Source organism: Vicugna pacos, chromosome 12 (assembly GCF_048564905.1).
Source record: "Vicugna pacos chromosome 12, VicPac4, whole genome shotgun sequence".
In the NCBI taxonomy this organism is placed as follows: Eukaryota; Metazoa; Chordata; class Mammalia; order Artiodactyla; family Camelidae; genus Vicugna; species Vicugna pacos.
In genome coordinates this window covers 11734890-11751472 of record NC_132998.1, presented here as the reverse complement: position 1 = coordinate 11751472, position 16583 = coordinate 11734890, and the positions used below count along the sequence as shown (strand labels likewise).

General features: G+C 46.4%; 1 protein-coding gene across 5 annotated transcripts; it reads right to left on the bottom strand.

Annotated features, from left to right (window-relative positions):
• Positions 1–1268: 1268 nt before the first annotated feature.
• CSRNP2 (cysteine and serine rich nuclear protein 2) lies at positions 1269–13946 on the bottom strand. 5 transcript variants are annotated; one of them, XM_072972798.1, is made up of 6 exons: positions 13659–13946; positions 12842–13014; positions 8583–8819; positions 7190–7449; positions 3876–4172; positions 1269–2280 (listed from the first exon to the last, which is right to left on the bottom strand). In XM_072972798.1, the coding sequence occupies exons 3-6, from the start codon at positions 8731–8733 to the stop codon at positions 1357–1359; spliced, it is 1632 nt and encodes a 543-aa protein (XP_072828899.1). In that variant the 5' UTR covers positions 8734–8819; positions 12842–13014; positions 13659–13946; the 3' UTR covers positions 1269–1356. The 5 variants fall into 5 exon arrangements, with proteins under 5 accessions (XP_072828899.1, XP_072828900.1, XP_006203040.1 ...); XM_072972799.1 differs by lacking the exon at positions 12842–13014 and having other exon boundaries at positions 13550–13946; XM_006202978.2 differs by lacking the exon at positions 12842–13014.
• Between the last annotated feature and the right edge of the window lie 2637 nt (positions 13947–16583).

The window sequence follows — 16583 nt, the reverse complement described above, 5'->3', positions numbered from 1 at the left end:
ATAAAAAAGAATTCAGCGCTGTTCAGTGGAGTTTATCCTGGAACATATGCTGGGCATAAGAGGAACAGGAACTGTATCCTCTCCAATTCAGGTACCAATTGAATTTGAGTCCCACTTTATAGCCCTTCAAAGGTTATAGTCAGAACCTGAATTCTTTAGAACCTGGGAGTTGTATGTAGCGTTTAAGAACTGGTTTAGCTTCCAATTTTTATATACCAAGATGGAGGGATTCAATAAACACTTGCAGTTCTTGGGGGTGAATATTGTAAGAATACCCTGTGTATCTAAGAAGGACCATTAGGGTAGATACAGAAAAAAAGGAATAAAAACTAGTTGGTGACCTTAGACTGCTACATCCTACATTCTTTAAAGCTCAAATCTCCCAAAGTGGGGGGAAAAAACGTGGGTGGAAAAGCAACCACGGCATGAACGAAGCCATCTTCTTCCCAGACAGCAGCCTGTTCCTGCTGCCTCCTTTGGACATAGTTAATGCTTCATATAGGCCTCCCATGGGATGTGTGAGCCCCAGACTAAAGCGGCCTGACAGAGCGAGGGTTAGACGCGAAGAGAAGACTCAGGCTCTTTATACCACGTCCCCAGCCGGTCTGGCTCTTTCCCTTCAAAGGAAAAAGGATGGAGGTGTGGGGGCGGGGGGGGAGGCAGGGGAGACAAATAGACGAGTTTAACTCTAGTACCTAAGAACATGTGAAAGAAACAATTCAAGTTACAGACCAGGAATCCCCAGTGTGGGGAGCAGGTCAGAGAACACCAAACATGTCAAATATTAACTTATTTACCAAATAGGGGGCCAGGAAAGGCAGGTCAAATTTTTAGAAATCCTGGAGGTTTTGTACAGAAGCAGAGACCCTTCCACCCCCTCTTCTTTAGATTCGACCAGGTGACATTTCAACTGTATTATTATGATACACCAAGATGGGGGATCAGAGTAACCACTGAGGAAAATGAGCCTGTACCCCACCTGGAGCCCAGGAGAGGGGGAGGGGCTTTGCCATGCTGTTCAAATTGCTGTGTTCTGGTCCCTACATGAATAGCTGCTTGAATTACCCGGCTTCTCCTGTGAGATCCTCGTTCTTTGTTCCGGTGGCCCAGCAAGCTCAGTATGCAGCCTCCTCTGCCCCGACTGTCGCCCCAGATTGAGCTGGGGCTGGTCTCCTTGGTTCTGTCTGCCCTTTAAAAAATACTTGTACAAACAATCCTTTCCCACCCAACCCCCAGAGACCCCAATAAAATAACAAGGGAGCAGCAGCTGCTTCTACAGTTTTGTTTTGAAATGGTGTTAGATAAAATAAGGGAATAAATAGAGACTGGGTGAGAGGCAGAATCTCCATCCCCGTGTCACACTGCCAGAGGGAGCTCCGGGGAAGGCTCTTCGGGGGGCCGGTCCTCACTCCGCTGTGCGGTCTTCTCCACCACACAGCCCTCTTCATTGTCCGTGCGGAAGGGGAGGCTGGAGGGGGACCAGGAGGGACGGAAGTCTTCATTCCCAGGCTCCTCAGGGTTACAATCTTCGGGTACTAGTGCTTCTAGAGTGGATGTTTTCCCCACCTCTGATTTACAGAGGGCAGCCGGGTCTGTGGGGCTACAAGCCACCAGTGAGGTAACAGGGAGAGAGAAGACATTCAGATCCTTCTCCTTGGGGAAAGAGGATGGGACTTCTTCTGTATCAGGCTCTCCTTTCACCCCCAGGACTGGCCTCTGCTCCACCTGGTAATAGACTAGGGGCCCACTGTTCAAGTAGGATGCGTTGTTCACTGCCGAGGCGGCTGGGTGGTCCGAGTTCTCGGCAAAACACAGCACGGAGGAGCCTGGGGGCAGCTGAGCCTGGATGAGAATGGGGGCCGTGAGGCCTGGGCACAGCTCTTCGGGGACAGCCAGGGGCTCCTCCAGGATGCACACGCCCAGGCTCTCTATGCTGGAGTCCAGGCTGGCACTGGAGCCGCTGGAGTCCTCCTCCGCCTTGAGCCGCTCCAGTTCCTCCGCGCTCTGCAGGTGCATCACTGCCGTCTCGTTCTCAGCAATGAACTCCTGGAAGTCCTGTGTCTCCGAGCCCTGGGCTGCGGCCAGGCTGCAGCTGGCAGTCGGGGAGGGCTCCTCGTCCGGCGCTGGCGGGCGGCTCACCTGCCGCTTGCTCTCCAGCTCCAGCTTCATGATGGTGTGGAGGTAATGAGTCCGGACCCGAATTGGATTGAATTCAATGCGGCCAGCCATGTTCCCGCAGCCATCCCGGGAGCAGCCACATGGAAAGGACATGCGATCCACCTAAGGAGGAGACAAGGAGGTTGAGGCCAGGTGAGATAGGAGACATTAGCTGGCGAACACAGGGAGCTGGGGTCTGAGGGCTTCTTACAAGAGAACCACCAATTAAAAACATGACCTGCAGCATCAGCTAACAGAGCTCTAGGTGGGAGTCTTCAGGCCACTTGCATTTCAATTCCAGCACAGCCATTAATTAGTTGTGTGACCTCAAGAAAATCATTTCATTCTCTAGGGCTTTGTTTCCTCTTCTAAACAAAAAGTAGACAACGATCAGGCCAAAGGGCCTTTCCAGTTAAAAGTCCAGAGATTCCACTCTGAATGCTAACAGTTCTCAGAGAAAAGAAATGTATGTACCTCAGAGACTTTTCTAGAACTTACCTGCTGTATTAAGAAAACAGAAGGCCAGTAAGCCTTCTTTGATGCGTTCCTTGATGACAGGCATGGGAAAGGGGGCAGCAGATCTAGCTTGTCCAAAGCAATACATGCTGGGGCAACTAGGCGAGAGTACCTTTGCCTGCTAAGATGCTGTAAGGAAGGTTCAAACAAAACAAGGGCCAGCTCTTCACTACCTGCTTCATTTCCCCCTGCGGGTTGACCAGTTTGGTTGGGCAGCAGTTATCAAGGTGATGAACTTACAGACCAGGGGTATCTGGAAAGGAAATGCTTTCTACCTCTTTATCTCCCTTTTGAGTCCCAAAAAAGAAAAAAAAAAAACCCACAAAATTCACACATACCAAAAATAAAATTAAAAACATGAGTAGACAAATAGGTATATACAGATACACATTGACTTCCTATGCTATCAACTTCTAGAACTCTCCCTCCTAGTTATTAGGAACAGTTCATTTCTTAGGACTGTCCTCAGACTGATTTCGTTGTGGGACTTCAGTCTCAGAAGCGTTATCTGGCCAGACCTGCTATAGCTATTTGATACCAACCTGAAATTAAGAAAGAAAAGGTTGGTTAGGATAAATTTAACCACAAGGACTCAGTCCCCATAGCCTCAGTATACAAGTTCTAGATAAAATTCATTCTTTGGGATGGTACTGCCCTTTTCAATTGAGATGTGTCTTCCAAACCGCCCCTTGTCAGAAGGCCATCGGGGGATGAGGCCTTCTGTCCGTTAGGACACCATGGATTAAAGCTCTTCCAGCCCAAGTCTGCTCCTGAATTACAGATTCTGAAAACTATTCTCAATTTTACAAAACTGGAGTCGAGGCAGAGGTACTGTGAATAAGGGCCGGATAAAACCTAAAAGGCCTACCTCAGTTCTCTGCTCCCATTTACGTCAAGGAATCAGTCAATACAGAAACAGCTACTAAATGTTAGACTTCTAACCCCTCATCCTCCATGTACAGATGACTGCTTCTGTCATCTCTGAGGTGAGAGCACAGAAAAAAAGATACCCATCGCTCTCTCCACAGCCTAAGAATCCTGTCATACTTGTTTTCTTTGTTGGGGGAGGAGGGTTGCAGAACTGGGGAGTGTTCAGTCATGGCAAGTCCACCTATGCATGGACACTTCCCATGTTCACAGGCGCCCACACCCCAGCCCCTGACACTAGTGTAGACGGACCGTCTCAGGCCAGCTGGACTGACCTGGCATTTAATCCCAGCCTGGCTACAGGCACACGCTTCCGGGTCACAGTACAGTCGACAGTCACAACCACACTCTTCCCGTGACAGGCGGATGGCTCGAAGTTCTTGCTTCTCTTCAGCATCAATGCGGTGGACCCCAGAAGCTCTCAGCAGGGCCCGTCGCCGTTTGGTGGGCAGGGGCTGCAGGAAGAAGTAATCATCCACCTCCACATTTTCCACATCAATATCTTCATCTGAAACATCATCCAGTGTCAGGCCGTCGGCCTCCACCGACTCCACTGTCCCATTCTTGGTCAGCTGCCGAAAGACAAGAAGGAAGGTCAGCCTCTAGGGCTACCAGCAGGAGCTTCTCACCCAGCGCACCCAGGGCAGCGCGATCCAGGTGAACCTTCTGCCGTGAGGGACAAATCCGTGCAGCCCATCCTGTCGTGCGTGTGGCCAAGGGACTCTGTAAGCATGGCTAGTGCAACCGAGTACTTTTAACTTTAATTAAACTAGTGGCTACCATACTGGGTAGTATAAGTCAAGAGAAGTAGTCTAGAGCAGGAAGATAGGAAACCTTCTGTAGTTCTAACACCACCCTTCAACACAAAGAAAATCACCTTTCGGATCAAAGTTTCTTAAAACCCCTGGCTCATCCTCCTTCCTGAAGATAATCTTTTCCCACAAATAGACCCTCAATTCTCAGGCTTATGCCCGTGGGCTTCAGCTAACCTGCCTTCTAATACAGGGAGGACAAGGTCCATCAATGGCTGGATGTTCCTTGGATATAAATAACCTTGCAAAACACCCTTCAATTTGTACACCGAAGGACCGAAAACCACATTCTGGGAAGAAGAGCACATTTAAGTGTAGTACAAGGCTACCTACCAGGTCTTTGTCAGTGAACCTGAATCCCCACAGTGTGAATAATTATCTGTGCATACACAGAAGAGCTTCGTTTCATTGGGAGGAGGAAAAAAACCGAGCAAGTTATTAACAGGTATCAAAGAAAGCCTTCACTTCCAATCCATGGCCTAGAAGAAATATATTCTTTCTCCTTCCTAGTCCTTTTTTATTTGATTTCAGAGGAAAGCTGCATGCGAGGTAGGGTGGCGTGTACAATACTGAGTGTACTCTCTACAGGCAGAAATCTGGGCTCTCTGGGTAAGAAGGACAGAGAGCCTGGAAAGGGAATCTTAGTGGAAGGAAGGCTGAAGACAATCTGTGGCTGAATGAGTTCTGAAAACTCACGAGGGAATTCACGTAAAGAAAATGAGGCCTCATAACCCCCAGGGCTCTGGAAGCTACTAGCAGGATGAAAGCCAAGCTACTGGGGGGTTTGGCTTATTGCATCAGCCAGCCGGAGTAGTGCCGGTAAAGGAACAGCTCCTGGGAGAGACATGATGCAACAGACCCGGGTAACAGGCCGTATACTTGTTTTGTTTGTTTGTTTGTGGGGAGGTGACACAGAAATGAGGGAAATAAAGTGCTTCTGGGGATTCCCTAGTCGGTTATTTCCATCCCAGGCAGGCCAACTACGAGGCGACTTTCTGCAGACCTTACATCGCCCATTTCACCAGGGTTGGCCTCCTCCTAAGCACTCTGCCTCCTGCTAGCCTCTCAAAGGAAAGGGATCAGAGATGCACTAGAAAGAAACCCATGCAGATCTGAGAATCTGATGTATTGTAATAGAGGTGGCATTTCAAGTCAGTGAGAAAAAAAAGTCTTCTAGTCATTAAATGGTATTGGGACAACTGGATTTTCTTCTGGAAAAAAAAATTAAGTTAGATCCTCAATTCATACTGTTCACAATAATGAATTCCGTATGGATAAAAGGCCAAAAAAAGTAATAGAAATATTAGAAAAATTATAGGTACTAATACTAGTACAGAGCATCAGCAGCTGTTTTTCTAAGGACAACAAGTATTAGATGGCATATGGGATATGCAAAATGTCTATTTTTAAGACCAACTGCCTCCCCTATAGAATGCTAAAGATAGGAGAAACTTCTAAGAAAAGAGTAAATTGGACCTGGGGAGAGCAAAGAAAGGATTTTCTCTTGACACAGAAAGATGCATTAGATGCCACCATGGTGCTGCTCACTAAATCCACTAACAAGTAGGATTTCCTGTATCTCTGTCTTGAGTTTGCCTGGCTTTGTCCCTAGACCGCCTACAAGGGAGGACCCAAAACTGGGTGGTACCCTGCTTTGACAGGTCATCCCTCTAACAGATGCAGGAGCAGGGTTTCTTCTCAGGGAAAGGGAAGAGAGCCTTCACTGCAAATGATGAGAGCGGTGTTTATTTGCCCAGCTGTTGCTATAGCAGCAGGAAGGTGATAGGGTCAGTGATGGAATTCCTCAGACAGAAGAAAGGGAAGCCTGAATGTCATTCTAGTTAGAAAAACAGGTGGAAGGCTTTAGGCGTAGACTGCAGGGAGTAGACAGAGAGCTCTCAAAGGGAGAGAGCGGGAGAGCCAGTTCACATACATCCTCTGCCCCCAGTTCTCCAATGCTAGCACATTCTGGTGTCTCATTAGGATTTCACCCACAACCTAGGAAAAAATGCAGCCACCTGTTGTAATGTGGGTCTCCAAACTCTGAGCCCAGAAGAAACGTGGCCACGCCTAAAGCTGTATTCTCCAAATTTGGAACTGGGAACTCTGGGGGCAATTTTTGCAGACTGGTGGAAAATCTAGCTGTGGCATACTGAGCAGTGCTGAGCACAAACGGGCAGCTATAAAGAGCATCTAAGATGGTCTTCTTCTAGCCCCTGCTCTCCTCCTCAACTCGAGGAGCTGGTGCGGCACTGCATTGCAGGCCCAGGGCAAACCGAAATAAATATTTGGTAATGCTGTTGTTTACACCTAAAAAACTATCACCTAGAAGCAACAGGAGTTACAGAAACTGTCGGATCTCTTCCAAGAGTGTAAAAGATCCAAAACTTACTCCGTGCATCAAGGAACTGGACGATCACTTGACAAGAAATTTAAACACTGCTTCCTCAGGATCCAGGGGTGGCAGATTTGAATGACTTCAGGTATTCAGATTTTCAACTTTAAAAAAAATTGTAGAGGGGGCAAGCATAGGGAACTCTAGGGAAGCCATTTTGCTATCTCTGCTAGACTCCCCACCAGAGACAAAAAGAATGGTGTCTCAGACTGAGATCTGATCCCAAATCTGAGATTGCTCATGAGAAAGATGTGTAATCTCTACACGCCAAATGCAACAGTCCAAAAACAAACAAACAAGAAAACACAACACGGCAGACCTAGATGGTTTCCCGCTTTATCTTAGCCCACGGGAAGTACCAGACCCCAGGCCCCTCAAGCACCTTCATCTTCTTGGCATGGAGTTTCTCCTCCTTCAGGTGTTCACGGAGAATCTCCCGATGGTTCACCTCCTGCTCTTGAGCAAACTCACAGAGAGTATAGCTGCGAACAGAGTTGTGGCGCTGGGCCATGCCCAGAGAGCTGCCGCCCTGGCTGGGCACACTGGTGAAACCCTGGCGCCGGGCAAAGTAGTACACAGTCACCTGGTCAAAGCGCACATTCTTCCTCCGCAGCTGCTTCTGCCGCTTCAGGATGGATGTGGCTGAGAAGAGAGCACAGAAAGTTTTATTAACCGAGATGTGGCCTGTTTGGGGACTTCACTATTTCTCATTCACCCAGGCTCTCAACTCTTCTCCAAAGGTGCTCCCAGTATCTACAGACCTTCCTAATTTTCAAATCTTAAATGCACAGTTGGAAGGGACCCTGAACATCAGTTGGTCCATACCACTGCCTTGCCTCCAGACTGACTTCGCCCCAAACAGATGACCACAAAATCTATTTTTAGACATCAGCTGGGAAGAGAATCCCTAGGTAATCTTTTCAGGATATATCAATCTCCATAGCTTCACTGTCCAATCCAGCAGCTACTAGCCACATGTGGTAATTTAGATTAAAATGAAAAAAAAATTTAAATTCAGCTCCTCAGTTAACACCAATCACACTTCAAATGCTCAACAGCCACATATGGCTATTGGCTACTATACTGGACAGTGAAGATACAGAACATTTCTATCATAACAGAAAATTCTATTGACCAGTGTTGGTCAATAGCAGGAGAGAGCTTTCTTTCTTCTATAAAGGGCCAGGTAGTAAATATTTTATGCTTTGCAGGCCATGAGGTCTCTGTTGCAACTATTTAACTCTGCCATTATAGCATGAAAGCCATCAAGACACTGGGTGTGGCTGTGTTCCAATAAAACTTTATTTACAAAAATAGGCAGTGGGCCAGATTTAGCTCATGGGCAACTCTTGATCTATAGAATCAGAGGTTCTTTCCAAGAAACTAATTGAGCCATAAGAATTAAGAAATGTGGAGATGCCCTAGTTGTCCAGGCAGTAAGTATTTATGTCCTGCTAGAGCTACAGTTTTGTGGAACTCTATGGGACTCTGGTGGGGAGGGGTAGAATCCTGGACGACTCCTTCAATTAAATTCAACCCTTTCTGGAGACTCACAAACCACAGCTCAAGTAAAATCAGCTAGAATAAATCATCCTCAAGTCTATGATATTAGAGCAATTAGGTCCTCCAAAGAGCAAGGTTGAGCTAAAGGTGGGAAAGATTATGATTAAAGGCAAATCCCCAAGCTAGACAGATGCTGTCTTAACAAATGCAGTGGGCTCTGATGCGACGCTTGGGGGATGGGGGTGTAGGCAGGGAGGGAGCGGCTCACTCACGTGTGAAGCTGGCAGTTGTAGGAGGATTGAGGCTGTCGCAGCTGTCTGCACTGTCACTGCTGGAGATCTCATCATCTGAGTTGGAAACTGATGAGCCCACATCCACATCATCAAACTTCCTCTTGAGACCCGAGCCCGTGAATGCATCCATTGGTTTCAAAGGGGTTTCCTTGGGGAGCCCACCACGCTGGCCCCAAACCCCCTGCTCACCACCAGTTAGCCAGGTGCATTAGGATTCTGCCCAGGGGAAAAGAGGAATCAGCGTTCCTGTCCTCAGACAGACCCCTCCCAAGTCCATACACACAGCTCTCCAAGTGAAGAAAGCAAGCACCTGAACTAAGCACCGAGGTCTGCTCTCTAGAGACTAGGTCGTATCTCCACTTATTCCGGCCAGCACGCTCCTACTTTTGTTTCTCCTCAGCCCCTCCAGTCTCAGTCATTCTCAGAATAATGAGGTGAGTAGCAGCAACACCTTTCCCAGCGGAGTGAAGGCCTTTGGTTCCAAGCCACCAGGGCTCTAGGCTTCATTAGCCCGGGGATAACAGTAGCTGCTCTTCTGATCCCCCAAGAGAGTGCTCCATGGGGCCAGTAGGAGGGACTGGGGATCAAAGGCAGAATCGGGCTGTGCCTAAACCTACACTCGATCCTATGATTTTTCCTAGTGGAAATATAGCCTGGCACTTCCTGAAGTGTATCCATTAAACAAGCTAGTTCCACAGATATTAATATGTTAATTGCTTTTACAAGGAAACAGGACTGCTGTGTCAAAATGCTTTAGGAAACTGCTTCTGGGAAGACCTCTTAAAGGCTTTTAATATGCTAATGGTGAAGGGTGGGAGAAAACAGAATGCAGAGTTTCACACACATGATTAAGGAACCCCTTATTTCTAGAGTATCTTGGGGGGCAAATGATCCTTGGAACACACTTTGGGAAATACTGCTCCAGGCTTTCAACTTCAAAGTAAGCTGACAGTCAGGGAAACGCTTTACCCGGACCTTCACAAATGTAAAGTGTCTCACGAGGCTCCTAAAAAGGTCAAATTTGGTTCTAAAGAATGGACTGAAAGAGGGGGGTGGGGATTGACTGACGATTAGAATCTGTACTGGCTTCAAAGCCAAGAATCTTTCCCAATCTCATACTGCTCCAGAAAAAGGGCCCAGCTGATCTACCATCATCCTCTGTGCAAGGAAGACTTAGCTTTACAGTCTTTGCCCTCTATAAAGAAACCAGCAAGGGCACAACAAATAGCGAAAGAAGTGACAATTTACTCTGGTTACATCAATACAGCAGGCAGTGTTTCAGCATGCTGCCACACAACCAAAGAGTCTGGGGCAGTCCACTTCCCAGGTACAAATCTTTCTCCTCCTCCACCTTTGGACTTAAATTCCCAAGGATATGAATCTGCTCAGCAGAAACACCGTCAGAGCCGAAGCCACATGTGATGATACAAAACCTCCCTGCTTTGCCTCAGTAATGCCAGAATCTCCCCAGACTATGATCTCACTAGTTGCTAATTATGCAGCAGGAATAACAACACTGCCCAGAAAGCCAGGGCTGCATTACTGCAGAGCAGCTACCCAGAATATACTGTGGTGTCAAGATTTGCCTGCCACAGAGCTGTTTTTCTGGACTGTGTCTTGGAAGCAATTTGCCTGCTCTTGGGTCAGCTCTACAGAGTCAACCAGACCTAATAAGCACTTTAGATATTTCCTAATCTATCTATCCAGATCTCATTAAAATTTTTCATTCAAGTCACAAAATGCACCCAAGAAACCTCAGGCATCATAGGTCTCAGACAGCCATAGTCCTGAAATAAACTGACCAGCGAGAAAAATGTAAGCAAGTACTTGATAAGAATTACAATGAAATTTTTAAAATAAACTCAAAGTGTCAATTATGTTCTTCAGCTTACTGATCTCACCATCAGAGGTCACGTTCCTAGGACGTGGTAAGAATGGAGAGAGCCAAAGACTCATGGGTTAAGATTTCATCTGGGCTTAAAGCTACATATTAACTAACAAATTTTTCATTCCATTCCATTATTGGGGGAGGGGAGACCTTTGCAATCGAATACTTATGTGGGTGGAATAAAAAAATTAGAGAATAATGTTGACCACTGAATTTAGTATTTCCTCCCCACTTACAAACCTTATCGAAAATCAATTATACTTCAGTAACAAAAAAGTTTTAAAAATAATAATAAATAATAAAAAATCTTATTGACCACATGAAAAAGTAGACTAAGCCGAAAATCCTTCTCAGAAAGGACTTAAGTCCCGCTTCAGTTTTAACTGAGATCCAGTTAGTGCTGCTCCTAGGAAAGTGCCTTTTTCCTCAGCCTGGAAGCACGCAGGGATTGATGACTGGAAGCAAATGTGCCCTCCTGTCCTTTGCTCGGCTGTCCCTCTGCTTCTGGTAGTGTGGGTTCCCTCTGAATATTTCTCTGTAAGCCCTGCGTGTGGTTGGGTCTGGTCCAAGATAGTCTTTATTACGAGAATTCTCCACTGTCTTAACCCAGTGGCCCTTTCTCTTCAGGTCACCTTTTGTGCACTCTGGTGCAGCCAGGATTGCTGGCTGCTTGTTCTAGTCCCCTTCTCTCTTTTTCCTACATCTTCCTCACCTCCACTCTGGAATGGGCTTCTGAGCAATGATAGGAGGCAGGTAAGAAAGAGGCAAAAAGATGTGAAACCGAAGAGAACTGTTTTACTTAAAATGCTGGAGAGTCATCTGAATCTATGGCAATAAGTGTAAATAATGGGAATACTCACTGAGCTCTCGCCCCTCCTCCTCCCCACCCCATCCCAGGATGTTGGCATCACCTTCTCTGACATTAACCCATTACAAAAAAATTTTAAAAATCCAATGATTCTGTCCCAACAACCAATATAAGTTTAAATTTCAACCCAGCTTTCCTTGTCCAACTCTCTGGTGTGAACTTGACTAGTTAGATAAAGATGTTCACTGGGCACCAAGGAGAAACCTCCCATCCACTTCCACAGTGGCCTGAAGAAATCTTTTTCTACAACAGCGACAACAAGAACAGGTTCCACACTTTTCCAATTTATGAATTCAACTTCGTTTCAAACCACAATTAGAAATCAGTCATTCCCACCTCTCTCAACTATTTATTCATTGACAGAGGATCAGTGCTTGTGTTCAAGAAAAACACTTCTAAGTTATACTCCAAGCACTTAAACCCACACAGAAATAATCAAGATGAGGCTGGAAATGCAGATCATAACTGACAGTTAACTGTCAAAACGACCAACTCAAACCATAAATGCTTTTGGAGAAAATAATGCAAATCTCTATAAAAGCTTTTATGCCAGGAAAATGAAAGGTCAGCTGACACTTTCTAGCTACATGCCTTACTGTCTTTTCTCAAGTGTTTCTAGCTGAATATTTCCCAAAGGTATATGAAATAATTCAGATTCACAGTATACAGAAGATACCAGGCTAGCACCAAATAAAGTAGATCTATAGCATAGGTGTATTTTAGTACTAGAGCTAAGCCTCTGCAGGCTTGTGCGGATTCCTTTAACAAATCCCCCCAAATAAAAAACCAGCGTATGTGAGACTAACCAAAAAGAAAAACTTGCCCTTTCCCCCAGTTTTGTGGATGCAGAATGTATTGACAAAGTTTAGGTAATGCAAGCGTCTCTTGTGAATGAGTCCAAAATAAGATGAGGTACATCTCAGAGGAGAAGGCCTCTCTACTCGGCTGGAACCCAACCTTCTGCTAAAGGTCAAGGGACGAAAATCTCTAGTAAGATCAGTGCTACCATCTGTAGCTGGGTTGGAGGAAGGAAGGCTTGCTGCTAAGTGTCAGGATCAACCTAAATAAGATGACGGGTCTTGTTTCTCCTTTTACAAAATACTGTGGTTAATTCTCAAATACTATGAATTTTGTGAATCCATGTGTCCTTGTGATTTACCAGGATCATGAACTTACAAAGCGCTCAAGTGAAAACATCTTGTTTAAACTAGGCATTTCAGGGAAGCCCCCCTCCAACCCTCACTCCCTGTTTTGTATCCCTTCACTGACACAAGATTAGAATTTCATGTTTAAATTCCCATGGAATGAAGGACACGCGATCTTTGTGGGAGAACTGGAACATGATGCTGCAGGAACCATTAACTCTCAAGGATATTCAGTCATTTACAACTCTGGCACACACCAACATCCTCCTGGCTTTGGACATTTACAAAATGGAAAGTCAGTAAAGAAAAGGAAAATCTGAATCCACTATGGATTTACCTTGAACTGAAAACTGCAGGACAAGGGGACACTGTGTCTCTTGGGGATAACTTCTAACGTTTCATACTGAAGAATGGTTTGTGTGTCACACTGCCACTCTAAACCCCTTTAAAAGGATGAATCAAGACCATGGTACTAAAAGGGATGGATGGCAGTCAGCTGCGTGTTTGGGCCTGTGAAAAAAGATCAAGCAAGCAACCAGGGCAAGTGATGCTTTCGTTTTCTCACACAACGCCGGAAAAATGGGAGATATCAGGAACCTGAGCTGAAAGGACATGTCAAGTCACCAGTTCCCCTTAATGGACACCCCCGCTGAACCCTTCAGCTCCTGGCCCATTTCTCTCGGACTCCTGCTAACCTTCCCGCTCATTCCATTCGTCTGCAGCCTCTACCCAACCTTCCCATCCCTTCCTGCCTGCTAGACACAAATTCCCAACCACTCCTCCCACATTTTCCTCTATTTCCCCCCTCCCCTTCCTCACTTCCCTCCATCCTACATCATCTCCACTCCATTCCGAACTCAACCCGCATCCGAATTCCTGCCGGCTTCTAAGCCGCCGGTCGGTCTCCCTCAAGCTGCCCCCGCAGTCCGGGCCCGGGTCCTCCATGCCCCTCGCTCCCACGCCTCTCCCGACTCTTTCCCTTCCCAGCGGCGCCCTAGCTCCCCGCCCCCCGACCGCTCCCGTCCGAGCCTCCCTCATTTCTGACCCCTCCATCGGCGCGGCTCTGGGATGACCACTCCTCCACAGCAGCCCAGGGGCCGATCTCGAGAAAAGACGAGGCGGCACCCTCCGCCCCGCACCCTCAGGCCCATTACCGGCCCCGCCGCAGCTGCCTCCTCCCGTGATGGTCTCTGCCGCCCCCGCTGCCGCCGCCGCCGCCGCCCTAGCCCGGGTGGGAAGGAGGGAGGAGAGAGCGAGTCCTGGGGCCGCGGCGACAGTCAGGGAGTTCCCAGGGCGGCAGGGCGGGGAAGGATGGTGGGTGGGCAGGTCGGCCGGCAGGCGGCGGAGGGCGGGCGGCTCCGGCAAATCGGGCGCCCCCGGCAGCAGCCGCCAAGAACCGCCCCGGCTCCGGCTAACAATAGGATCCGGCCGCAGCGCTCTGGCTCTTATAGGCGCCGGCACGTCCGGACTGAGCCCCGGGGCACGCTGGGAAATGGAGTCTACGTGCCTGCCCCACGCCCAGCGGCATGCCGGGAGTTGGAGGCGGATACCAGAGCAAAGCCGAAACTCTCCCGCAAACAGGCTCCCGGAGGCGGCGCCTCTGCTGCAGCGGACCCTGGGAAAGCGAGTTTGGCGCAGCTGCAGCCTTTTGAAGAGGAAGACGGGAGACCCTCAGCTACTTATCTTCAATGACTGAACAAATACTCCTCTAAAACGCTCCTTTTTCCTTTCGCCAGGCTCACACTCCCAAGCCTAAAGGACATAATCCCCCTTATCCTCGTTATCCAGGATCTTAGTCTTAAACAGCGTTATGTGCTGCAGCCTGCCCAAAGTGTGAAGAAAATGCAAGCAATGCACAGTAATCTCAGTATGTATTGATGGATTGTTTTCTTTCCAAAATTTTCTTACATCATTTCTGATCTGCACAGCTTTGCAACCCATTTCTAAAACGGGGGAAACGAAGCTTCAGAACTCAGAAGTTGTGTGTCTCTTGCCAAGGACATCCACAGCCTTGGTTTTGGATCTCACTCAGAATGGAAGGACATATTTCTTCCTTGACCTATAAGGCCCTATAAGACAGAGGTGCACCCTCTCACGTCACCAACGCGCATCCTATATGTTGTATTCTCTCCTACTTCTCCCTTCCCTTACTCTCCTTTACACTGGCCCCCTGGCCTCCTTACAGTCTCTTTAACAGGACAATCATGCTCTCACCTCAGGGTCTTTTTGCTTGGAACACTCTTTCACCCGCTAGACACATACTTACTCCTTCACTTAATATTTGCTCAAATGTCCCTTTATCAGAGACCCTTCCTTGACCATATTTCTAAAATGGTGCTTCCTCTAAGTCTCTGTCCCCTTGTGTTACATATATATATATTTAAGCATTTACCATTTGACATGTATTTGTTTTTCTGTCTTCTTTTACTTGATTAAATTTCATGAGAGTAAGAGATTGTTCCATTTACTGTATCCTCCGCACCCAGCACAAAGCCTGGTATTTGACATGAAGGAGCTCCATGGATATTTCATAGATATTTATTGAATGGATGGGTGGCAGGATTTAAACTCAAGTTACACTGGTTCCAAAGCATAGTGCACTTTTCATTGCCACCAAGAACTATGAGTCAGATCTACTGGCTACCAAGCCGGCTCAGTTTTTAAATTGGGAGGTTAGGTGGCTTGAAAAAAATGCCAAGAATTCCAGTTCTCTCCCCAAGGTGACAACAGAGACCCCAGGAAGCTAGGAAACAACACTGCAAAATGAAAAGCAGATTAAAAAAAAAAAAAAAGCAACCCTTAGGGCCACCTATCTGCTAAAATTTAGGCATGATATAACATGTGATCAAGGCATGAATCCTGGAGCCAGACAGCCTGAATATAAACCCCAATTCCTCCTACTAATCGTGTGACCCTTGGCGAGGTATGCAACTTCCCTGGGCCTTACCTTCCTTATCTGCAAAGTGGGTATAACAGTATGTATCTCATAGGGTTTTGTGGAGATTAAATAGCTAATACAGTATAAAATGTTTACAACACAGTCAACGTAATGTAAATGTTCACTTTTCTGTTTTTCCTGGACACACAGGAAGAAGGCTTCAGACTCTGTAGAATCAGTGGACTAAGTAATAAAAAATGGCCTGAAGGCCATGCCATGTTGGGTAGGCTAAAAAAAAGTGTTTCATAGGTCTACACATCAAGAATTTGAGCAGTCATGGAAACTCATCAGAATACCATCAGCCTCTTCAATGCCCAAGCTTTGTTGGTTAATGACACCAAACTAGAAGACAGCCAAAGCAAACTTAGCACATCCTTTGAGAAAACAGCAGAATCCAATTTGGCAGTAAGCTCTAATCAGTCAAAACAATCATCTGGACTTCTAACAAACAACACAACCACTTATCACAGTCACTTATTCACCATATTTCATTGTCTTGTTAGAATCACTAGGTAAGTTATTACAATGGTGCCACTTCACCCATAATAACTGCAATTATGCTTCCAACCTAAGCAGGACCTGTGGAGGGCAAATGACCATGAAGCTCAAGTGCAGAAGAGTAGAAACTACAAAGAAAAGTGAAAAGAAATGCTAATATTATTAATATGTAAAAAATAACAATGACATCTAATTCTAAATGTGCTGTCTTGTTCTAGGCCACGCACAATTCATGGATGCCTGGGTTTGATTTAGGGACAAAACAGTCAAATAGGAAGAAAAGACATATGATCAAGAACAGCAGCCAAAGATGAAAACCAAAGATCAGATTTTATGTCCCAGGTAGTGCTTATACATCTGTTTTGCAGTCATGTCTTTATGTAGAAGTGATCTTGTCTAATAATAGTAGTAGTATATTATACAATCATATAATATAATATAATATAACAGTATCCTAAATTTATTGAGCAACTGAATAGTAAGTACAAAATAACTGTTTTATATTCATTATCCTTTGTAATCTCTCCAACAATCCTATGAATTAAGTATTACCTCCTTTTTAAGATGAAAAAGTTGAGGTTTAAGAGATTATTTTGTCCAAGGTCACACCCAGGAAGAGCAAGATTTGGGATTTGAGCAGAGG

Bases quoted from the DNA above. Each gene is read 5' to 3' on its own strand.
- CSRNP2 (XM_072972799.1), bottom strand. From the start codon at position 8,733: ATGGATGCATTCACGGGCTCGGGTCTCAAGAGGAAGTTTGATGATGTG. The intron at 7,450-8,582 runs GTGAGTGAGCCG...CTCTCTTCTCAG, and splicing joins TACAACTGCCAGCTTCACAC to CCACATCCATCCTGAAGCGG. The intron at 2,281-3,875 runs GTCAGTCCAGCT...TCTCCTCCTTAG, and splicing joins AGGCTGGGATTAAATGCCAG to GTGGATCGCATGTCCTTTCC.